Here is a 25,535-nt window from a genome sequence, read left to right on the forward strand (position 1 = left end):
AGAGTTGGACTGTCAAGAAGACTGAGCACCGAAGAATTGATGCTTTTGAACTGTGGTGTTGGAGAAGACTCTTGAGAGTCCCTTGGACTGCAAGGAGATCCAACCAGTCCATTCTGAAGGAGATCAGCCCTGGGTGTTCTTTGGAAGGACTGATGTTGGGGCTGAAACTCCAGTACTTTGGCCACCTGATGAGAAGAGCTGACTCATTTGAAAAGACCCTGATGCTGGGAAAGATTGAGGGCAGGAGGAGAAGGGGACAACAGGGGATGAAATGGTTGGATGGCATCACTGACTCGATGGACATGGGTTTGAGTGGACTCCGGAAGTTGGTGATAGACAGGGAGGCCTATTGTGCTGCGGTTCATGGGATTGCAAAGAGTTGGACATGACTGAGCGACTGAACTGAACTGAACTGGCAGTTTGTCTGATGTTTTGTTGGATAATATCCAGCCACCTGTGTTTTGTTATTCTCTGCAAAGGCCTGTGGAAGGCAGGCATACACAGGTTCTGCCCCTTCCTCAGACCCTGCCAGATGAGATGACTGTGGGGTAACTGCCCCAGATCATACAGCTAGTGGTGGCAAAGTATTCTTGTAACATTTCCTGAAGGATTGGGAAACAGGCAGTGCACAGAAAGAGTGAAGAGACCACATCCTAGACGCTGAAAGTTTGTCCTCAATTATTTATTCTCCATGGGAATAGAAGCTTTTCATAGAAACGAGGGAGAATCTGTCCACTCCAGCTAGCGTCTAACTGGCTCTTGTTGCCCCAGTCTTCTTTGAATTTCTCTTCTAACATTCTGGATTTTTAGCAGAATGCAAGTATTGATATGTTGAAACTGTACCATAGACCATGGGCATCTTACAAGGACAGGTTGTTCAGAATGGTGGCTGTAGGTTTCTGTCTTATATTTTCCCTTTCAGGTCTTAGTTTATAGACTGTCAGCCCCCAAGAGATCCTGTGTTTCCCTGAATACCCGGTACTTGGCATAGTGCCTGGCCATGGTGGTCACCCAGCTGGCATTTATCAAATACGTAGATGAAGTACAGGCTTGTGACTCCTGACCGTGGGCTGGAGTGGAATTTCCCCTCCTGTGCCTCCAGTTTCTCATTAATTCTGACTTTTGTCAGGCTTTGTGGCCTCTGTTAGTCATTTGTTAATGGTGAGGGACTTGCGAAGGTGTTCGGATAGATCTTTCTGGCTGTGTAATTATACACAGTTGAGCACTGATTCTTCCCAGGAAAGCGTGCTGCTTCCGTCCCTCCTCCTCCTCTGTTGAGTTGTCATCAGTTTCCTCGTGTGTCTCACCCGTTTCTTCCTGTCTTCATCATCTTGGTTTTTCTGGTTTCAAGAATTATCTTAATAACTTCCTGACTAGAGGTGCATCCCACTGTGAACTCCTTCCCACGTCCAGCTGTCATTTTCTAGCTTTCAGAATCAATTTAGAAAGAGAATTTGGTGACAGGACCTGGTGAATCTGTGGCTTTCTCTCCTGACACCCTGGTTGTCTGTCTTGGTGTCCGGGGCCCAGGGAGAGACATCTTCCAAGCTTGCCCCAGTCCTTTGTCAGGAAGGAAGCCTTTAGGTGAATGATGTTTTCGTTTTAGGATGCCACTGTCTGCTTTGTTTTAGGGAGCAGAGCCTTGGCAGCCACAAACTCTTTCAGATCTGATCTTCCCAGCCCTTAACCTCTTTGTGCTTGTTTTTCAAGCTATAAAATGGGACTAACAATATACCTAGTTTATAGGGTTATTCTGTGTAGGGTGCCTGGTTTAGGATAAATGCTCTGTGAGTGATTTTATTACTGATATTTGATCTCTAAGCGCTCAGTCACAGGGCTGCCCTTATGTTGATCAAACATTGTTATGATCTCATTGTGTGTCTGAGGACCCTGTGACTTCTCAGCTCTTCAAGAGCAAGAATCATGGGTTAGCATTACATCCCTGTCCTTCGCACAGTGTCTGGTCCATTCATATGTGTTGAACGTGACTGCGGGAGGTTAGGCTTTATTGACTCAGAGATACTGCTGCTGTCTTGTACCTTATTAGCTGGTGAATATGAGGAGTGACACGTTGGGTGAAAGTGAAGTGTTAGTCGCTCAGTCACTTCTGACTCTTTGCAACCCCATGGACTGTAGCCCACCAGGCTCCTCTGTTCATGGGATTCTCCAGGCAAGAATACTGGAGTGGGTTGCCATTCCCTCCTCTAGGGGATCTTCCTGACCAAGGAATCGAACCTGGGTCTCCTGCATTCTTTACCGTCTGAACCATCATGGAAACCAAGGGCATTAAAAAGGCTGAAGTCTGTGGTTGACCTTCTAAATCACTGCTTTCCCTCTCCACTACCCTCAAAGGAGAGTCAGTGTTCACATTTATAAAGCAGATAGTCTATTGTAAGAAGAGTGTGTGTGTATGTGTGCATGTATGTGTCTATACATACTACATGAGTAGTTAACACAGTACAAGTTAGGAGGGCATAGTAATATGTGAGGAAAATGGCATGAAACATAGCCCTTGGATACAATGAAGAGATCCAAGGGCCAGAGTTCTCTTTATCGGTATATTTTAGCCCCTGAGAAAATCCCAACAACTCTGTGCAGAGCAGCATTCCTAGAATAATGCTTTCATTTTCCCTTCAGGATCTGACGGGATCCGAATTCTACACCCAGGCAGCCCATCTCCTGCACCCTGTGGTCTACACGACTGCTGTCATTCTTCTCTTGTGCCTCTTAGCGGTCATCGTCAGTTACGTATACCATCACAGGTAAGAAATGAAACTGACTGCAGAGGCCTGTGGACGTTATTTCACATTTAATTAGGATAAAATGTTATCCTAATTTTATACCTAATTTAATACCATGCTGTCCTTCCAAAGTAAGGGCAGTTACTTCAGAGTACCTCCAGGCCTTCTTCATGCAAGTCAAGACATAAATAATAAGTGCACGTGGTAATAAACTCATCTTCTGCAGCGTCCAGTCACCCTGCTGGGTTTGTACCTGGCAAAGAACACGGGAAGTGTGTGTTGGGGAGTGGGGCATGAGGGTGAGGTAAAAGTGGAGCCTGGTTACCTGCAGAGGTGTCTTCCAGAACCAGACTGTGGTATTATTTCTATTTCATAAATTTTTGCCTGTTGTGATAGTCTCTTTTACACATGGCATTTAAGAAAGCTTGTGGCATTTAAGTGTGGGATATGGTTTTTGTTAATTAGAGGCAAAGATACAGAAATTTTTATTTTATGGTAAGATATAATGAACTGAAAGGATTTGCTAAGCAGAAATACACTTTCAAGAGATTTTGCTAGAATGTATTTTCCTCTTTAAGCTGGACATATATGACATTTCTTGACATTTAGTTAAGAAACAAGGAGATTTTGATATAAAAAAGAAAGACTTGAGCATTTCATTATGAAAGGCCACGAGGAAATGCATTGGTTGTTTAGACCGTGTTATCCTAGTAGGTCAGGAAAAATAGAGATTGGCACCTTGCAGAAATTTCTGGGAAGCAAACAAGTAATCCATCTGTCATAAGACATCATAACTAACAAAAGCGGACGTATTTCTTATTATGGAGAATTTGTGTAGCCTTTAGTGGATGTAGTAGTTCCATTTGACTTGTCTTTTAGTGTATAAAGTTAAATGTTAAGAAACTGTATTGTGTTGAGGGATTTCTCAAAACCTGTACGTGTGTGTGATAATATGTTTAATAAAATGTTTGCACATTTACATTTGGCCTTGTATGAATTAGGTATGTTAACTTGGAGATGTCCAGCTTCAGGTATATTAACCCGAGTATTAATTTTTTCCCTTTTCTTTTAACAGTTTGATTAGAATCAGTCTCAAAGGCTGGCACATGCTTGTGAATTTGTGCTTTCATATTTTTCTGACCTGTGTGGTCTTTGTGGGAGGAATAAGTCAAACTAGAAATGCCAGCGTCTGCCAAGCTGTAAGTCAAAGTGAAAAAGTAAAATAAAAAAAATATACTGGTATTAAAAAGTAATTTCGTATGTTTCATTGACTGTAAAAGGAAAATTGTTTCTTTAAAGCTTTTTTTTCCTTAGCTAATTAAAGTTAACCTGAATGTTACTTAAATAATTCAGCAGTATACTTCAAGTTCTGAACTATAATTTCACAACGGATATATGACTTATGGAGCTTGTCTTTTTATCTTTGGGAATTTTGTGCTGCTTGTTATGTCTGTTATAATGACAAACATTGAATTTTTAAAATTTATAAAATTCTGATATACCTGAAGAAGTAACATTTTCTGACAGGATTTTTAAAATTTTATCTATTTATGGAAACAGGAATTATAAAGATTTTAACTATAAGATATAAAAACAAGAAACTTCCTAGGTATGGTAAATATGAAGAATTTAAAAATCTTCCAACTCTTAATTTCAAGTAAATGATTACATATATAGCATTAGTAGGCAGTGTTCTAATAGTATAAGTATAAAAAACAAAACTTCTTAACATATGAGTAGGAAATAGATAAAATTGTATTTATTTGCATATTATTTTCTATGTGCATCATAGCAAACAGTGTCACATAGAAATTCACAGTTCAGACTACGTGGATTTGGATTTCAGTTCTGCTTTTTCCAGTGTTTTTATGGGCAATTTGTTCAACTTTATTTTTTAATTGCAGATAATGAGATCTACCCTCTTAACCAGTTTCTAAGTGTGTTGTATGGTGATTAAGGACATACAGCAGATCTTTAGAACTTTTTCATCTTGCGTGGCTGAAACTAGACCTACGAAACGGCCACCTCCTGTATCCCTTCCCCTCACCTCCTGGCCCCACCATTCTACTTTCTGTCTCTGTGAGCTTGACTTCATAAATACCTTATATCAGTGGAATCATGCAGTACTTTTCCTTCCATGATTAACTTATTTCATTTAACATAATATCCTCAAGGTTCATTCATGTTGTAGTATGTCACAGGATTTCTTGCTTTTTAAGACTGAATACATATGTCATTGTATGTATACACCACATTTTCTTTATCCATTCATTTATCAATAGACATTTAGATTGTTTCCAGCTCTTGAATGTTGTAACACTGCAGTGAACATAGGACTACAATTATCTTTGATCCTGATATCAATATTTAACATTTCTGTGTCTCAATTTTCTCACCTGTAAGTTAGGAATAATAATTGAGTTGTTGTCAAATGATGAGACTATTGGCATTGGAAAAGCTAAAGTAATTTACAGATAAATTATTAGAAAAATAGGAAAACTTAGTTTCCTATGTGTGTAGTTTTTTTTATGTAGTTTAATATACAGAAGTGTGCTGCTAGTATGCAGAAATGTAACCAAGAGAAAACATAATTAATGAGAAGGTAACATTTATGTAGTATCAAAAAATATCCAGTACTTAGAAATAATAAAAATATTCAAGATTTACAGGTAAAATTTTAGTGTATATTAAAGAAGACCTAAATAAATGGAGAAATACACTAGGTCCAAGGATAGGAAAAGTTAAAATCAGAGAGGTAGCAGTTCCTCCTAAATTAATCTGTAGATAAGAGAATTTTTCATGAAACTCAATAAAATGGTCTTTAAATTTATATGAAAGTAAAGAGGATCAGTGATAGTTAGGATACTTCTGAAAAATAGTAGAGTAGGAATTTTTCTTGGAGAAGGTGATGGCACCCCACTCCAGTACTCTTGCCTGGAAAACCCCATGGATGGAGGAGCCTGGTAGGCTGCAGTCCATGGGGTCGCGAAGAGTCAGACTCGACTGAGCGACTTCACGTTCACTTTTCACTTTCATGCATTGGAGAAGGAAATGGCAACCCACTCCAGTGTTCTTGCCTGGAGAATCCCAGGGACGGGGGAGCCTGGTGGGCTGCCATCTATGGGGTCGCACAGAGTCGGACACGACTGAAGCGACTTAGCAGCAGCAGCAGGAAGTCTTCTAATCACCCAAACTGTTGAGGCTGTTGGAATTAAAACTGTGCATTAGAGTAGGGATAGATAAATGGACCAACACAGTAGAATAGCATCCTTGGAAGCAGACCCATGCAGAGATTTGGTATGAGACAGATGTTACGTGTCTCATCAGCTGGGTAAAGACAGACCATTGTCCAGTTAAGGGAGCTGAGGAAAATCTATGTGGAAAAAAAGATTAAAGTGGATCTGTACTTCATGCCATGTTAAAAAAGTCAGTTTTGGGTAGATTAAATATTATAAGTCTAAATGAAAGTGTTAAAATTTATATTAGAAAATATAATCCTTGGGATAAGGAGGGATTTCTTAAATATGACTAGAAAAGAAAGAATGTACTTTTGACTAAATTAAAAAGAATATCTTTTTCTTTAAAAAATGAAGATTCGTAAGGAAAATGAAAAGACAAGTTCCACATTAGAAGACACTATTTTCAGTACATATGGGCTTCCCTGGTGGCTCAGATGGTAAAGACTCTGCCTGCAGTGCGGGAGACCTGGGTTCAATCCCTGGGTTGGGAAGATCCCCTGGAGAAGGGAAAGGCTACCCACTCCAGTATTCTGGCCTGGAGAATTCCTTGGACTGTATAGTCCATGGGGTCACAAAGAGTCAGACACGTCTGCGTGACTAAGCATATCACAGCATGAATTCTCAATACATAACCACTGACAGAGCATTAGAATAAAAAAATGTATATATTAAAAACTAATCAGTGAGAATGCCACAAACAGCCCAGTTGGAGAAGTGGTGAGAGTGACAGGCATTTCATAAGAGAATAGACACAGTGCCAGCGTACACCGCATTGGTGGTGACGGAGATGCAAATTCAGATCGCTACCACATTATGCCTTTTCTGTCAGCAAAAATTAAGCCCGGCAGTGCCAAGTATTGAAGAACACGTGGATCCACATATTTTATACATACTGGGTAGGAATGTAAGCGGATGACTCTGGGAGGCTCTACTTTATACAGGTAAACTTTCACACAGTCCCACTGTAGGGCTTAGAGTGAGTGCCTGTGAATATTCATAGCAGCAGTCTACACCGTAGCAGAAACCTGGAAGCAACCCAAGTGCCCATCACTGAGAGAGTGAATGAATAAATGGTGATATTATGCAAGAGTCAAAATTAATGAATTACAACAAGGCATAGCAGTGTGAGTCAGTCTCAGGAATATAAGTGAAAAAATTAAGTCCCATAAATTACATTCATCCTGATAGTTTTCTTTATAAAGATAAACATAACTAAAATGAAATAGCATACTTTTAATGAAAATACATAGGTGCAGTAAAATCTTAAGAAAGAAAGCAAAGGGATGATAAGCATAGGATAAATGGTGATGATTACCTTGGGTGAAGGGGTTCTTATGTGCTGATACAGGCTTTTGTCAAGATCCTACCTTTTGTCTTATTGATAGGTTTGTGGACACATAAATAACAACTATTTAAGAAACTAAAGGCAGGCCATGCTTGTGTGCTCGGCTCAGTCATTAGAATGTGTCATTAACCTAAGGCTGATGATGAATCCAATATTTTCTTCATGTAAAACAGTTTCAAATATGTATGTGTGTGTATATATAAGAATTGTTGAGAGAATTAAATGACTCCAGAGTACCAGGTATACAGTAAGTGCTCAGTAATGTAAGCTATTATTACGACGGTTATTGGTATAATTATCTCTTAGCTGTGCAGAATATTCCCCTGTATTAGGGCCATTACTATACATCTGAAATCAAACTTGTTTGAAGCCTACAAGAAGTTAGGTAATGGATCCCAAATCAACTTAATACGTGTACCGAAGATAGTGCTTCTCTTTTCTCAGTGTTTTCTCCCTTCTTCATCTGGGTGACTCCCACTTACTTTGTAGGTCTCAGTTTACTGTTTTAGAGATGCAGTCCCTCCACCTCGTCCCCTCATTATCCTTTGCTGCTGATTAACATTCCATAGTGCCTGCAAAACTGCGTAATTGACTAGCATTTACCTATTTGTTGTCCCTAGACTCGAAGCTCTACAGGGATGGGGATTGTACTGATTCAATTCACCAATGTTCATCCAAGAATCAGTATAAGACCTGACACATAGTAGGTGCTCAGCAGATACTGCGTAAATGAACAAACATAGCCTCTGTGTGCAAATAGTAGAACTCATTCAAGCCTGGAGTTGTTTTGAACATAGACTATTAGAGTACTCAACACACAATGGTGGTAATAGTCTCAGTTCTGTCTAAAAATACTCATTGATTTCTGGAAGTAGACACATAAATTTATTTCACTAAGGAAATGAACAGAAAGAGGCCATAGTAGAAATGACTGCCTTTCATCATCCTGAATGGTATTTTATACCATTTCTAGAATGAAAAGGATAGCAAAGAACACTGAGTTTTCAGGGCCTCAAGAATGAATGTCTATTAGGTAAAGAATTACCTGAAAAAGTGTGAGGTGGGCAGGCTTCTAGATGTTTTCATATGTTGTTTTCTTCTTTTTTTTTTTTTTTTTTATAGTGTTCTTCCTCTGTGAAAGACATAGCATCATTCTTATTATTTCTGACTCAGACATGAGTTGCTTCACTTTATCTTTCTAATACTTATTCAGTTAGTAGCTAGCTGTGTCTGCCAGAACGGCCTGTGTGGCTTGTCTCTTAACCTCAGTTCCGTTCAGTTGCTCAGTCATGTCCGACTCTTTGCGACCCATGGACTGCAGCATTCCCGGCTTCCCTGTCCATCATCAACTCCCAGAGCTCGCTCAAACTCACGTTTGTCATGAACAAACCTAGTGGTGGTGGTTTGTTCATTCAGTTGTGTCTGGCTCTTGTGACCCCATGGACTGTACCTGCCAGTCTCCTCTGTCCATGGGACTTCCCAGGCAAGAAATGCTGGAATGGGTTGCCATTTCCTTCTCCAGGGGATCTTCCCAACCCAGAGATAAAACCTGGGTCTCCTGCATTTCAGGCAGATTCTTTACCTACTTAGACACCTGGACAGCCCCATAACCTAGTAGGGACTTCATGTTTCTTCTGCAAAATAAGGGGGTGGGCTCGTCTTCCATCTCTAAAACTGAACCCTGAAGCATACATCTTCTACATGCATTTCTTAGGTGCACATGATCGGTGTTGTCTTTGGCATATCTCCCTTTTAGAGCTCATGTATCTTATGAATGGTGTGAACAGGTTCTAATGCAGTTTATTCCCTGAAGTAATTGGCTGAGGTTATTAAAGGCCTCACCAGACAGGGACTTCCCACTCTGGTTCTTATGTCATCCTTTCTGGGTGGTGCCATGGGTGCATGCTCTAGCCTTGAACTTTCTTATGCAAAAGGAGCCAAAGGGAAACTGAGAAGTTGAGTGATAGAGTAGAAGAGGCTGTTGACTCAACAGGGTTTGGAGGAGATCTGGGTTCTGGGTCAGGATGTGCTGCCAGATAACTGTGTGATCGTTAGTTTTTGGTCCTTGGTTTCCTAGCTATGCAGTGAAAGGATTTGGCTGCAAATATTTAGGACACTGTGTTGCTCTACCACTCCATGATTTCATCTGTTAACTATTGTGCCAGCTGACCTTCTCAGGTGTCTTCTGGTCTCTGTTATCCAGAGGACTGCTGCACGGGCACATAGGATACACAGGGAAAGATTCAATCCATGGATGTTAAGAGCTTTCTACTTGCCAGCTACTGCATGTTAACTTTCACATTAACCCTAGGAGGTAGTTCTTACTCATATTTTATTAGTACAGAAATTGAGTCTTACAGAATTGAAATAACTTGCCCCAAGTCTAAGGCCTTTGGGCGGCACAGCCCTGATTCAAATGACAGTCTCTTTGAGTATTCCTTGCCAATCCCCACCCTTAACACTGCCTTCTTATTATTGAGGACCAGGATGATGTAATAGAAGAGTCTCAGGCTTTGGGTTTGAGTTGCTGCCCCACCACTCTCTATGTGGCCTCTGGAGGATGATTTAACTTCTTTCAGCCTCCATCTCCTTGTCTGTAGCACTAAGCAAATTGTGACACTAAGAGGATAAAATAGAAGCACATAAAAAATTGTCTAATACATTTTGGCGTACATAGCAGGCATTCTGGAGAAGGCAGTGGCACCCCACTCCAATACTCTTGCCTGGAAAATCCCATGGACGGAGGAGCCTGGTGGGCTGTAGTCCATGAGGTCGATAAGAGTCGGACACGACTGAGTGAATTCCCTTTCACTTTTCACTTTCATGCATTGAAGAAGGAAATGGCAACCCACTCCAGTGTTCTTGCCTGGAGAATCCCAGGGACGGGGGAGCCTGGTGGGCTGCCGTCTGTGGGGTCGCACAGAGTCAGACACGACTGAAGTAACTTAGAAGTAGCAGCAGCAGCAGCAGCAAGCATTCAGTAGTGGATGCTCTTAATTTTTATATATATTCATATCAGACTATGAGTATTAAAGATGATTTTTTTGCACACTTGCTGTGTATGATGCACTATTATAGGTTTTGTTGGTGGTTAAAAACCCAACTGTTAAAATATCTCGTCTCTGGTATGTGAATGTTTATGGTTAGGTAACATATAAAGTCCAACTCTTCAAGATAATTTTTTGTATCCATTTTGCACCTTTGAAAACTGATGTCTTGAGGTAAGGTGACTTTCTTAAGTTCTAATCTGTTGCATTTAATGAATCATTTACATGCCCTATAAATTATATTATTTCCAAACTGTTTACAAATTTCCCACATGTATCTGATTTATTTGGGAGAAATAGCCCAAGTGTCCGATGGAGAATAAAATAGGAAGCACATATGTGTGCTCAGTTGTGTCCGACTCTTTGTGACCCCATGGACTGTAGCCCACCAGGCTCCCCTGTCCATGGGACTTTTCAGTCAAGAATGCTGGAATGGGTTGCCATTCCCTTCTCCAGGAGATCTTCCTAACTTAGGGATCAAACATGCGTCTCTTGCGTCTCCAGAATTGGCAGGTGAATTCTTTACTGCTGAGCCACCTGGGAATCCCAAAATAGGAAGCAACTTTTTCCAAAAGATAGGAATACCACTGCTGCTAGACTAGATCTCAGTGCCTCCTTTATTCTGTCTTATGGAACATTTGGTGATTTGCTTATGTGACTATTACCAGGTACCATTAGACCCCTAAAATTCCACTATTGGTAATAATTGTTTAACTGGAAGGCTTTAGTATCTTTTAAGTATGAACACTTCTCTGCAAATTTTGAAATGCCATAGGAAACTTCAAAATCTAAAGGTTGAGTTTTACCTATTAGATCTAAAACAAGAAAATTCTCCATCTTGCACCTCCTGTGTTGAAAATATAATTAATTTCTGTTTTGAAGCTTATTTGAAGCCTTGTCTCATTCTTTTGACCTCTACATCGGAGAAAACTGTAGAAACAGTAGAGGATACCATTTTGAGTCAATATTATTGATTGGTTTTGAATGTTTTGGTTTTTATGCACCAAATCCAATTATACTATTTTTATTTACAACATTTGATGTGACTCCAGATAGCTCAGAGGGTTATTTTATGCTTTTTGTTCCACTTGCATCTGTAAGCTTTGCTTTTCTAGTGCAGTGAGTAAAACTAATAGGAACCATGGAGCAAGTTTTCTGCTCAAGAAGATATTGTGAGGACTTCCCTGGTGGTCCAGTGGTTAAGAATCCATGTTTCCATTGCAGGGAACATAGGTTCAATCACTGATTGGGGAACTAAGATCCCTTGTGTTGCAAAACACTACCAAAATACAAATAAATAAAAATTAAATTCAACAAATTTTTAAAAGATGAAGATACTCTGACCCTCTGGTTCAGCCAGGCTGGATCACCCTCCTAGCCCTTTCAGTCATTGAGAGGACAGTGACTTCCCTGGACAAGTGACCACCCTAGTGTTTGCCCTGCAGAATAATCTGTGTACTTCCATGCCATCAAGTTTAATGAGGTTCATGTCTCATTAACATGAGCCTTAGACAGCAGTCTAGATTCTTCTGTTACTTACCTAGGATTGGTGATGTCAATTTGATTTTCTTGAGATTGGAGAGTCATCCTTCTTGAGTTAAAAAAAAGTTTTTTTTTTCCTTGGAAATTTTCATTGATAGAAGTTCACCTGTAATCATTGTGTAAGACGAAAGGATCAAAAGATAGAATTAGATAAGAAAATTATGTCCATGCTGCTCCATGCATTTATTTTTCTTAAAATAGATTTTAAACCTCTCTTACCCCATATTTGTCTACCTAGAATTTTATTTCTAACTGCTGTTGCTTCAGACACAGTTCACAAGGTGAACGTGCCCCCCATCATCCCTCTGGGAGGAACTCAGTGTCATCACTTACCTATACTGCAGTTCTCCATCACCTTTCGAGTACTTATTATGTCCCAGATATTGTGCCCTTTCAGTCCCTACAAAAACCCCTAGGGATGCTTATGGATGGATAGTCTTTCTACTTTTCACATGAGGAACATTAATTTCAAGAATGTTGACGTTATTTTCTTAAAACCATACTCCTAATAATAATAAAGATATTGCTGTATTTTTAATCACGTATAATGTACTAGGCAAAGTGCTAAATGCTTTATATACGGTGTCCTATTTAAAGCCTTGTGGTACTTTAATATTATCCTCAGTTTACAAATGAGAACAGTGCTTGAGATATTCTGCAAGTTTGCTTAGGTGTCACAAGGGGTAGATTCTAGTTTTAAAACCAGGCAAAATTGTTAATTCCAGAGCTCACTCATTTCAAATAATCACCGATCTGTTATACTGCTCGCTTGCCATCCATTTTGATACATAAAAGCTGTAAATTAGAACTATTCAGGTCTCTGACTCCAAAGTTTATTCTCTGTTGGCTGTGACTTTTGCCCTCCAGTTACCCTTGACGTCCCCCTGATAGCTCAGTTGGTAAAGAATCCACCTGCAATGCAGGAGACCCCAGTTTGATTCCTGGGTTGGGAAGATCCCCTGGAGAAGGGATAGGCTACCCATTCCAGTATTCTTGGGCTTCCCTTGTGGCTCAGCTGGTAAAGAATCAACCTGCAGTGTGGGAGACCTGGGTTCGATCCCTGGGTTGGGAATATCCCCTGGAGAAGGGAATGGCTACCCCACTCCAGTATTCTGGCCTAGAGAATTCTGTGGACTGTATAGTCCATGGGGTTGCAAAGAGTTGGACACGACTGAGTGGCATTCACTTTCACTCGCACTTACCCTTCACCTCTGCATTGCTCTTTAAAATAGACTTTAGGATCTCGACTCTAATTTATAGCATAGCATCTATGAGAAACATGGCTTTGGTTTACTGTTGTCCAGGAGTGAATTCCTTGGTATGTTTAATGTCATCTTAGGTATAAGTTGTAGTCCATGGGCCTCCTATATTCAACTATAGATTCAGTCCTCTATTATACACCTTTTAGAGTGTTTTCTTTGTTCATTAGCAGGCAAAGGAATGGATCATTAGAATATACCTTCGTACAGTTTCTGAGTCAGATATTCAAAATAACTTACCAGTCTTTTTGAGGAAGCTTACTGGCAATTATTATATTTTGATTGTAAAGGGGAATTTTTTTTTTTTCATTTTAGTTCATGTATTCTTCTTTCTAGGTTGGAATAATTCTTCATTATTCCACTCTTGCTACAGTACTATGGGTGGGAGTGACAGCTCGGAACATCTACAAACAAGTCACTAAAAAAGCTAAAAGATGCCAGGACCCTGATGAGCTGCCACCTCCACCAAGACCAATGCTCAGGTATCTAATATCTTTGTGTACTATCTTCTGTTAAATGTCCACACATATTAAATTTAATGAAGTATGGTCATAACAAAAAATTGCTGAGTGAACTTTGGAATGTGGAAGAATAGACTTGTAAGCAGCCTTGCAGCTTTGTGAAGTTCTGTATCCTCTCTTGTCTTTCTGTCTCATCTAGAAAGTGGGAATGATTGTCTTTCATAGACTTGTTGTGAGGCATAAGTGACTTAATGTGTAAAGCACTTCAGACGGATGGTACTGGCCATGGAATAGACTCTGAAAATATTAGTTTTTATTTCCTTGAGGTCGTTTAGTAGATTTCAGTCTTCTCAAGTATGTATCAGTGTCGTTATTCTCCAAGAAAGAAAAAACAGTTTTGGTGTCGTGCTGTTCCTAATATCATAATTTAAATCAGTTGTCAGTTAATTATTATTCTCAATGGGTAGAAGACCTGTCCTTGAGGTCTTTACAGTCTGTGAGGAGACAGGTGTGAGAAGAACTACTGTAGCTGTGTAAGAGCTGGAGTGGAAGTACCTTCTCTGAAAGCGCCAAAGAGGAACTGTAATTCTGAGGGGTCAGGGAGAATGGGGGGCTATTAAGAATTGCTTGACTACCACATAAAGGGCAGAGGTGGCACTTCAGATACAGGATCATATCGCAAGCTGGAACAAATTTGAGAAGTGTGGTTTGACTGTGGCTGGAACCTAGGGTTTATGGTGTAGAGTAGCATGATTCAGAGTAGAAGCTGAGTTTCAGGTTTTAGAGGGCCAGATTAAATTGTGGGCTATACATTAGAATGCCCAAAAGTAGGAGACATCTACAAATAATTCTGCTGAGGTCATTAGGAGATCCTCATGAGTACTGCATAGGGTCTTTTGCCCATTTCAAAATTGGGAAAGGAGTATTTCAAGGCTGTGTATTGTCACCCTGCTTATTTAACTTATATTAGAGTACATCATGAGAAACGCTGGGCTGGATGAAGCACAAGCTGGAATCAAGATTGCCAGGAGAAATATCAATAACCTCAGGTATACAGATGGCACCACCTTTATGACAGAAAGCGAAGAAGAACTAAAGAGCCTCTTGATGAAGGTGAAAGAGGAGAGTGAAAAAGCTGGCTTAAAACTCAACATTCAAAAAACTAGGATCAGGGCATCCAGTCCCATCACTTCATGGCAAATAGATGGTGAAACAATGGAAACAGTGACAGATTTTATTTCCTTGGGCTACAGAATCACTGCAGATGGTGACTTCAGCCATGAAATTAAAGATGCTTGCTTCTTGGAGGAAAAGCTATGACAAACCTAGACAGCATATTAAAAAGCAGAGATTTTGCCGACAAAGGTCTGTGTACTCAGTGCTATGGTTTTTCCAGTAGTCATGTACAGATGTGAGAGTTAGACCATAAAGAAGGCTGAGTGCTGAAGAGTTAATGCTTTTGAACTGTGGTGTTGGAGAAGACTTGAGAATCCCTTCGACTGCAAGGCGATCCAACCAGTCCATCCTAAAGGAAATCACTTCTGAATATTCTTTGGAAGGACTGATGCTGAAGCTGAAGCTCCCAATACTTTGGCCACCTGATGTGAAGAACGGACTCATTAGAAACAACCCTGAGGCTCGGAAAGATTGAAGGCAAGTGGAGAAGGGGGTGACAGCGGATGAGATGGTTGGATGGCATCACCGACTGGATGGACATGAATTTGAGCGAGCTCTGGGAAGTGGTGAAGGACAGGGAAGCCTGGTGTGCTGCAGTCCATGGGGTCCCCAAGAGTCAGACATGACTGTGTGACTGAACAACAGATGAGGACTGCCACCGGCACAGTGGCATGGAGGTTAGGGAGGACACGTGTTCAGGAACTTGAGGCAGTTTCTCTAGGAGTGATGACTAGCTGCATTTGGGAGCTCTGTACGGGGATTTGAAGGTGGCTGCAGGTTGTCTGCTCCAGTTGGCTAGAGTCCTTCTGCAGATGGTGCATCCATCAACTGAGAAAGTCACAGGAAAAGTGGGTGGGGGGACCCAGGGAGGGTAAGCACAGGGGAAGTGGGCTCACCCATACTTCCTCATGGAAAGTTTACATTTGGGGAGTCTGGTGCTCAGCAGAGAGGACACACTCTGTGTCCCCCTGACAGGACGGAAGATGTGTTCACATGTGTTCATTGAAGCAGTGATAAGGAATGAGCTCTCCCAGGGAAAAGTCAGCTAACAATGATACCTGGGCCATGTCAGTGTTGAGTAGATGGGCCATAGCAGATAAAGGAAAGAACTGAAAGAGAACATTGAAGATTGAGGGGAGAGTGGTTCAGTGAGTGGCAAGGGACAGAAGGAGTGCTTGGCCACAGCCAAATTATAGGATGCGATTTGACACCTCTGTCACTGGTGTTAAAGAGCCTGAGGGGGATGGTGTTTGGCCAAGAGACAGGGATCCATCCTCATGCAGCTGTTTGTTTCTGTTGGGTTTCCTTTCTGTTAGGTGATTAAAAACACAAAGGGTTTAGTAAAAGGCAGCCTGAGCGCCAAAGCCTATGTAGTCCTCTGTGGCCAGTAGGTACGCCCTTCGCTTTAGACGGTCAGGTTCACCCTGTAGGCTGCCCTCCTTTCCCCGGGTTCTGGAGCTTAAGGAAACTCAGCATCTGGGCTACATGGATGATGGGCAGGGACTTGTCCTGAGTCTGCTGGCCCCAGAGAGGGCAGTTTCAGTAGCACGGTAGCTTGGAAGCAGCGTCACCTCGCAATAAAGGTGAGGCACATGTTGGTGGTGTTGTTTCCAGGAATTTGTCACCAAAGGGAGCAAGAAAGAAGGTGGTAGTTGAAGGAAAGTTTTAGAAGATGGAGAAAACATGAACATACACATAGGCTGGAAGGAAGAAGCAGTGGAGAAGTAGATTTAAAGCTTTAAAGTAAGAATTAGTTGGTAGCAGGCAGTCCGGGAGTGGAGGTGGGGAAGGAGTGGCAGAGAGTACTGTGGAACTCGAGACAAATTTGGGTGAACTGATGCTTTTTTGTCAGGTCAGAAGCAGCTATGAATTGGTTCAACAGGAAGAAGGGCAGGGTCACAAATGTTGGCCTTCCTCTAATCTGTGGAATAAAAGACATGGTTATAGTTTTATGGGAGTAATTAGCTGTCTTTTTCAGCAGTAATATCATATTGAAGATTTTTAGTACCCATAAGCATGACTAAGAAAAAAATATATGGGAAAATGCGTTGTGAACATTGCCTTTATCCAGCCAATTCAGCATGTGGACTGTGTCTCTGGACTTGGCAAATGCAGAGTTAAGACTGGCTGTACCCAGGGGTAGCTTACCAGGCCAGGAAGTTCCCTAGGATCTTTTCAGAGAACTCAGAGAAGCTGCTCCCCTCTGCCCCAAAAGTTGTTCTTCAGAGGACCAGTCAGCACTCCATCTCCCTCAGGTCTGTGGGCAGTTGGTGAGGAAGGGCCCAAGCGCTGTGGGCAGCTGGGATCCAGGTACCTTCCTTACTTCCATTTCAGCTGACTGAGGATAAGCATACACAGCAGCAGGACATTAGATCTAGCAGGTCCTGCTAAGCATTAATGTGCAGGTCTAGCCTGGCATTAATGAATAAACGATGTTGTTACATCTTTAGTGTGAACATGGCTCAGTGGGATCTTCAAGTCCATTTTGCAATGGACTAACTTTCTGCTCCACTGGCTAACTCTAAAAGAAACAAGTATAAACTAAAGCCCTACCTGCAGGAACTGGGTGTTACTTCGCCTGCCCACAGGGTGGCAGAAGCTGATCAGCTTTCCTTCAACTCAAACTTGGTAGATCTGCTTTTTTAAACTAAAGAAATCAAGAATAAATAAAAACTTAAAAAAAAATGTTACTGTTAACAAAGGAGCCTGCAAATGTTAACCTCTCCTGAATTATTGAAATAGTGATTAATCTTTAAGGAATAACTTCTGCAGAAATGAGATCCTACAATGTGTACACCTAAAGCAATTAGATTGATGAGCTGTTGTTTCCATCGTTGCCCCTACTAGGTTCTACCTGATCGGTGGTGGTATACCCGTCATAGTTTGTGGCATCACTGCAGCAGCAAACATCAAGAACTACGGCAGTCGGCCAAATGCACCCTAGTGAGTATTCAGTGTTCTCTTTGTACCTGAGTTGGTTGCTTCCCCTGGAACTGTTTCCCAGGAACTAAATCTTATTGCAACTTTTTAAACAGTTTCTTGACATATGGAGCATCTGAGCTGGTTCTCCATTTTCTTTCCTAGTTGCTGGATGGCGTGGGAACCCTCCTTGGGAGCCTTCTACGGGCCCGCCAGCTTCATCACTTTCGTAAACTGTATGTACTTTCTCAGCATATTTATTCAGTTGAAAAGACACCCTGAGCGCAAATACGAGCTGAAGGAGCCCACCGAGGAGCAGCAGCGGCTGGCAGCCAATGAAAACGGAGAAGTCAATCATCAGGACTCCATGTCTCTGTCCCTGATTTCCACATCGGCCCTGGGAAACGAACACACTTTCCATGCTCAGCTTCTGGGGGCCAGCCTTACCTTGCTCTTGTATGTCGGCCTGTGGATGTTTGGGGCCTTGGCTGTTTCTTTATATTACCCTTTGGACTTGGTTTTTAGCTTCTTTTTTGGAGCCACGTGTTTGAGCCTCAGTGCGTTCATCATGGTTCACCATTGTGTCAACAGGGAGGATGTCCGGCTCGCATGGATCATGACTTGCTGCCCAGGACGGAGCACCTATTCAGTCCAGGTCAATGTGCAGCCCCCCAGCTCCAGCGGGCCGAGCGGGGAGGCTCCCAAGTGCACCAACAGCAGCGCAGAATCTTCATGCACAAACAAGAGTGCTTCGAGCTTCAAAAACTCCTCCCAAGGCTGCAAATTAACCAACTTGCAGGCTGCCGCGGCCCAGTGCCACACCAATTCCCTACCTTTGAATGCCACACCTCAGCTCGACAATAGTCTGACAGAACATTCAATGGACAATGATATTAAAATGCATGTGGCGCCTTTAGAAGTTCCATTTCGAACAAATATGCACCCGAGCCGCCATCATAAAAACAGAAGTAAAGGGCACCGGGCCAGCAGACTCACGGTCCTCAGAGAATATGCCTACGACGTCCCCACGAGCGTGGAAGGCAGTGTGCAGAATGGCCTGCCGAAAAGTCGGCTGGGCAGTAATGAAGGACACTCTCGGAGTCGGAGGGCGTACTTAGCCTACAGAGAGAGACAGTACAACTCCCCCCAACAAGATAGCAGTGATGCCTGTAGTACGCTTCCCAAAAGCAGCAGGAATTTTGAAAAGCCTGTTTCAACTAGTAGTAAAAAAGATGCAGTAAGGAAGCCAACTGTAGTTGAACTCGAAAGTCAGCAGAAGTCTTATGGCCTGAACTTGGCCATTCAGAATGGACCAATCAAAAGCAGTGGGCAGGAGGGACCCTTGCTGGGTACGGATAGCACTGGCAATGTGAGGACTGGGTTATGGAAACACGAAACTACTGTGTAGACTTGGTGGGCTTCCTGGGCAAGAAATCCATATAAACTGTGATAGTCACATTCCTTTAAGCTATGAACATGTAAAAGCAGACTGTTTACAGCCACCTTAGGGATTCAAAAGAATTTTGAATAAACTTTTAAGTTTTGGATTTTGTGTATTTTATATCCCCCCAAGTGTTGCATTTTTATGAATTTTGGAAAAAGCCTCTTAAACAATGTTTCACATGTCAAAGCACCAGCAAGACATTTTGGGAATCTGAAATGTAATTTTCTTGAAATCTGTACTATCTACTTAACATTTCAGGCTTGTATTTAATACAATAAATAGGTGTTTATCATTGTGTCAATCTTACATTTTTACATTTTACAGTCCCAGAAGCATTTAGTTCTAATTTAATGAAGTTTGTGCATTGGGATAGTTTAGCCAGAATTATACATAAATCAATTATCAGATTTTTTACATGATTAGCTTCACTGATGATGGCATGTAAATCAAATGGCTTCTGGAGTGATGTATTTTGTAAATACTGTTTTAAGTACTGTAAGTTTTTTTTTGTTTTTTTAATCTCACAGTTTTTTTTGAAAATGCAAATGCCGAAAAACTTTTCCTAAATTACCTTATTTTCACCCTATCACTTTGGTCTTATTAATACTATTTTTTTATATTTTTGTGGCTTTTCAGTGGTTTATATATTGGTTTACTTCTTCTTTTTCAAACACAAGTTATTTTTTTTCTTTTTTTAAAAAATATTTATTTGGCTCTGCTGGGTCTCAGCTGTGGCATGTGGGATCTTTAGTTGCCATTTGGCTTCGCTGGGTCTCAGTTCCAGCATGCAAGATCTTCACTTGTGACATACAGACTCTTCAGTTGTGGCATGTGGGGATCTAGTTCCTTGGCCAAGGATCAAACCCAAGCCCCCTGCACTAGGAGCAAAAAGTCTTAGCCACTGGACCACCGAGATCCCTGTTATTTCTTATTAATTGAAGTATAATTTGACTTACTATATTGTATTAGTTTCAGGCATACCACATAGGGATTTTATATTTTTACACATTATGAAGACAGTGATCACCACAGTAAGTCTAGCTACCATTTGTCATTATAAAAGCACTTGAAATATTCTTGATTCTATTCTCTATACTGTACATTGCAGCCCCATAACTTACTTGTTTTTTAACTGGAAGTTTGTGCCCCCTTAATCCCCTTGAGCCTGAATGAAGAAGAGTTATGATATAAGGTTCACATTCATTTATTTTGGATTCTTCTGTGTTGGCAATTACTTTGTCCTTAAACAGGTAAAGTTCCTCAGGTTCATGGAATTTTTAAATTCCATCCCAAGGGCAAAAACAGGTCTGATCCAGAAGTTCTCATTGGTTGTTGGTGCACCCCAGTCCTTATCTGTCTCTTGTCTCCAGTCTCACTGCAGTCCTTCCTGCAAACGTCAGATGTGTCTTCTCCGACAGCCTTGTGCATGTGCTTCCCCCCATAGGCAAGACAATGCCTGAAACGGTCAGCAGAGCTTAGATCTGTTTTTGGCAGCAGTTTCAAGGTTTGAATCAGATTAGATTCAAAAGTATTGGGTGGGCCAAGAAGTTCCTTTGGTTTTCAAGTAAAAATAGAAGACACATTTTAAATTTTCATCAAGAACTTTATTAAACAACATATTCACTGTTTTGTTCTATACCTTCTGCCATTTTTCAGGCAACTTCACAGTTCTGTCTTCTCCCAATTTTTTATCTTCTTGAGCAAAGAACTGGTGCAGGTGCCTTTTACAATCTTCCAGGGAATGGAAATTTTTTTTCATTAAGAAAATTTTGTAAAGACCGAAATAAATGGACATTTGAAGGCACAATGTCTGGTGAATATGGTGGATGAATCAGAACTGTAGCACTTTTTGCCTGATTATCAGTGCTTGATTTGGATATTTTGAGTATGTTGGTTATCTCTAGCATGGTATAACATCAATTGTTTTCTGTTGATGTCTCGATCGCTATCAATTTCAACTGGTCTACCTGACCATGGAGCATCATCTATTGAGAAATCTCCAGCATGAAGCTTCACTAACCACTTTTGACACAGTCAGTCACAGCACCTTCTCCATACACTACACAAATCTTGTTTTGCATTTTAATTGCGTTTTTACTGTTCTTGAAATAATAAAGCATAATATGCAGAAAATGTTGCTTGTTTTCTTCCATCTTCAATATTAAAATGGCTACACAAAAATCCACAGATTTTGATAACTTTTTGTAAAATGCATGCTGATAACACAGCTGTCACAATACAACCTACAAAATTGTTTTGAATGAGGTTAAAGACAAGCACTATTGGAGCCATCCTAGGAAAAAACTGAACCAACCTTTTGTCCAACACAGTATATGTTCAAGAAATACTAAAATCAAGAAGCTTGATAAACCTCAAAACCTGAGAGACTTAGTATTTTCATGCATCAAGTAATTCTCAAAGGGGATGACAGGCAATCACTCATTATGGTGAAAATGTTCACTTTTCATTGAGTTACTACCTTAGAAATAAATTATTTTGTCTTAATAAAACTGGTAGTTCTATATAGGCCTTTTATTAGCTCTTGGTTTTAAAAGAATTCGTTTTGGTGGGGAAAAGAAGGCAGTTGAGTGGGTAAATTTGGCACCTGTTCATTTAACTACTTCCTGGCCCAGGGTTTCCAGGTAAGTTGATAAATTTGTGCAGGATGATGTTTAGAAATGACCAAGACAAACTAATAAGAAATGGAGTAAATCATTCTTATTTATTTGAATTGCTATTTAAATTTTGCTCTGTTATTTTGCAATATATCATTCCAATGTTTAATCTGTATCTTTGACCCATAGATCAAATAGAAAAACAACTTTTTCTGCTTTTTCTTCCTCCACAGGAAGTGAGGAGTTGCCCTTCCTGCAAGTGTTCACTCTTAAGTAAGCACTTTTTAATTTAAACATAGCTTTTTGTAGGTAACAGAAGAAAGAGAAGCCTGGAACTTGGAGAGGTGGAGACTGGAGAGAAAATTTAGAATGAAATGAAGACTAAAAATATTCAGAGTGTTTTGATGCACAAAGCATAGGTGATGAGCAATGACTTAATGCCTTATATTCTTAGTTATTTGAATTGAAATTTGATGTTTACAAATAGGAAGTAAATAAAACATGGCATCCTCCCCATATTATAAAAGACAAATCTTTGACTTCTTACTAGATGAGATTTCTCTATTTTTCATAGAATCATAAAGTCTTAAGATACGTTTCAGTTTTCTTAAGAGATCAGGTCATTCATTTTTCTCATTTAAAAATTTTAGCAACTGAAGCTCTAAGGGTTTCTGACCTGCTGAACACGCCAGTAGGTTATGCCACATCCAGGCCCAGGTCTGTGTTCCCTGATGCCATGGCCACTGTGTTTTGCACATTGACTGCTTCTGTGAAGGCAAATACTCTTGCTCTTCACAGTGTCTATTAGCTATAATTTTGCTAGACTTCTTTCTCATCCCTGTTATTATGAGTTAATTTCATATTGTGAAAGTGAAAGTTGCTCAGTTGTGTCTGACTCTTTGCCACTCCATGGATTATACAGTCCATGGAGTTCTCCAGGCCAGAACTGGAGTGGTTAGCCTTTTCCCTTCTCCAGGGGATCTTCCCAACCCAGGGATCGAATCCAGCTCTCCTGCCATTGCAGGCAGATTCTTTGCCAGCTGAGCCACAAGGAAAGCCCCATAATAAGGTATAATTGGTTATATTCAACTTAAGGAAACATATGATTTATTTCATAAAAGTTTTTTCTAAAAATCTGTTACATACTATGTAAAGTATGTAATAGGCACATTATATATATATATATATGTTTTACTTCAGTTGCTCAGTCGTGTCCGACTCTTTGCAACCCCATGAATTGCAGCACATCAGGCCTCCCTGTCCATCACCGACTCCCGGAGTTCACTCAAACTCATGACCATCGAGTCGGTGATGCCATCCAGCCATCTCATCCTCTGTCGTCCCCTTCTCCTCCTGCCCCCAATCCCTCCCAGCATCAGAGTCTTTTCCAATGAGTCAACTCTTCGCATGAGGTGGCCAAAGTACTGCAGTTTCATTAGCATCCTTCCTTCCAAAGAACACCCAGGACTGATCTCCTTTAGAATGGACTGGTTGGATCTCCTTGCAGTCCAAGGGACTCTCAATAGTCTTCTCCAACACCACAGTTCAAAAGCATCAATTCTTCGGCACTCAGCCTTCTTCACAGTCCAACTCTCACATCCATACACGACCACTGGAAAAACCATAGCCTTGACTAGACGGACCTTTGTTGGCAAAGTAACGTCTCTGCTTTTCAATATACTATCTAGGTTGGTCATAACTTTTCCTTCCAAGGAGTAAGCGTCTTTTAATTTCATGGCTGCAGTCACCATCTGCAGTGATTTTGGAGCCCCCCAAAATAAAGTCTGACACTGTTTCCACTGTTTCCCCATCTATTTCCCATGAAGTGATGGGACCAGATGACATGATCTTCATTTTCTGAATGTTGAGCTTTAAGCCCCCTTTTTCACTCTCCACTTTCATCAAGAGGCTTTTGAGTTCCTCTTCACTTTCTGCCATAACGGTGGTGTCATCTGCATATCTGAGGCTATTGATATTTCTCCCGGCAATCTAGATTCCAGCTTGTGCTTCCTCCAGCCCAGTGTTTCTCATGATGTACTCTGCATATAAGTTAAATAAGCAGGGTGACAATATACAGCCTTGCTGTACTCCTTTTCCTATTTGGAACCAGTCTGTTGTTCCATGTCCAGTTCTAACTTGCTTCCTGACCTGCATACAGGTTTCTCAAGAGGCAGGTCAGGTGGTCTGGTATTCCCATCTGTTTCAGAATTTTCCACAGTTTATTGTGATCCACACAGTCAAAGGCTTTGGTATAGTCAATAAAGCAGAAATAGATACTTTTCTGGAACCCTCTTGCTTTTTTGATGATCCAGCGGATGTTGGAAATTTGATCTCTGGTTCGTGTGTGTGTATATATATATAAAATGTTTTATGCTAGTGTATTCTAATCTATTTTTAGGTAACAGATTTGTGTGTGAATATTTTTGTGATTTATGTACGTGTGTAAATGTTAACATTTCAGGTTATTAGGTGGCAACTAATTTCTAAATCTCAGGCTATTTTGTACATGTAACTTAATTTACATCTATGTTTAATCTACTTATATAAATAGGTATAATCTTATAAAGAAGGCAATTTATGTGTAAATGCTGAGGTTTAGGTTGTATTCTTCATTGAGATATAACAATGTTAAAACATTTAGATCTATGTGTTTCAGGCATTTAATTCAAATTGTCAAACTGAAGTTGGTTGAGACCATAAAATTGAGGAATTAAAAATATTAACTGAATGCATTTGATGCAGGAATTAAGCTAAATCATCAAGGAAAGTGATGCATACACAGCAATCAGAAGTTTAAAACAAATGTTAATTCTGTTTTTCCTTTCATATTCCCAGAATAATTTAATTACTTTAATATTCACTTCAAAGCTCTTAGCTAAGAGATGACTTGATTGTTTATAACTACTTATGATGAAATTAAAAGACGCTTACTCCTTGGAAGGAAAATTATGACCAACCTAGATAGCATATTCAAAAGCAGAGACATTACTTTGCCAACATAGGTTCGTCTAGTCAAGGCTATGGTTTTTCCTGTGGTCATGTATGGATGTGAGAGTTGGACTGTGAAGAAGGCTGAGCGCCGAAGAATTGATGCTTTTGAACTGTGGTGTTGGAGAAGACTCTTGAGAGTCCCTTGGACTGCAAGGAGATCCAACCAGTTCATTCTGAAGGAGATCAGCCCTGGGATTTCTTTGGAAGGAATGATGTTAAAGCTGAAACTCCAGTACTTTGGCCACCTCATGTGAAGAGTTGACTCACTGGAAAAGACTCTGATGCTGGGAGGGATTGGAGGCAAGAGGAGAAGGGGACGACAGAGGATGAGATGGCTGGATGGCATCACTGACTCGATGGACATGAGTCTAAGTGAACTCTGGGAGTTGGTGATGGACAGGGAGGCCTGGCGTGCTGCGATTCATGGGGTCGCAAAGAGTTGGACACGACTGAGCGACTGATCTGATCTGATGATATTTTCCAGACTTAAGTCATTCTATCAGTTTTGAGAATTTTGACGTATTTTCCCTAAATTTACATTAATACCATCATCTGGGTTAACTCACATTTTCCCTCTGAAATATAAAAATAAACCAATAGATTTATTTTTATAAATAAAGCACTCCTGAAAGAAATATGTAACTTTATAAGTTTGTTGGTAATAAGAAAATATCTAACTCTGTTGCTTGATTTTAGACAAAAATGAGATTGCAATAAGATTTTCTTTTTTAAGTTCATATTAATTGAATCTTCTTC

At 40.6% G+C, this 25,535-nt stretch overlaps 1 protein-coding gene across 2 annotated transcripts in view; it reads left to right on the top strand.

The window, feature by feature from the left end:
- Positions 1-19,276, top strand: part of ADGRA3 (adhesion G protein-coupled receptor A3) — a 132,727-nt gene extending 113,451 nt beyond the window's left edge. For both annotated transcript variants that reach the window (XM_025290244.3, XM_044946040.2), the window contains exons 15-19: positions 2,638-2,762; positions 3,817-3,940; positions 13,510-13,655; positions 17,658-17,753; positions 17,895-19,276. In XM_025290244.3, the coding sequence (XP_025146029.1) occupies positions 2,638-2,762; positions 3,817-3,940; positions 13,510-13,655; positions 17,658-17,753; positions 17,895-19,137 (1,734 nt within the window). In that variant the 3' untranslated portion in view covers positions 19,138-19,276. The remainder of the gene's footprint in view (positions 1-2,637; positions 2,763-3,816; positions 3,941-13,509; positions 13,656-17,657; positions 17,754-17,894) is intronic.
- The last annotated feature ends 6,259 nt before the right edge of the window (positions 19,277-25,535 follow it).

The sequence above is a fragment of the Bubalus bubalis genome, chromosome 7, assembly GCF_019923935.1.
Source record: "Bubalus bubalis isolate 160015118507 breed Murrah chromosome 7, NDDB_SH_1, whole genome shotgun sequence".
NCBI lineage: Eukaryota > Metazoa > Chordata > Mammalia > Artiodactyla > Bovidae > Bubalus > Bubalus bubalis.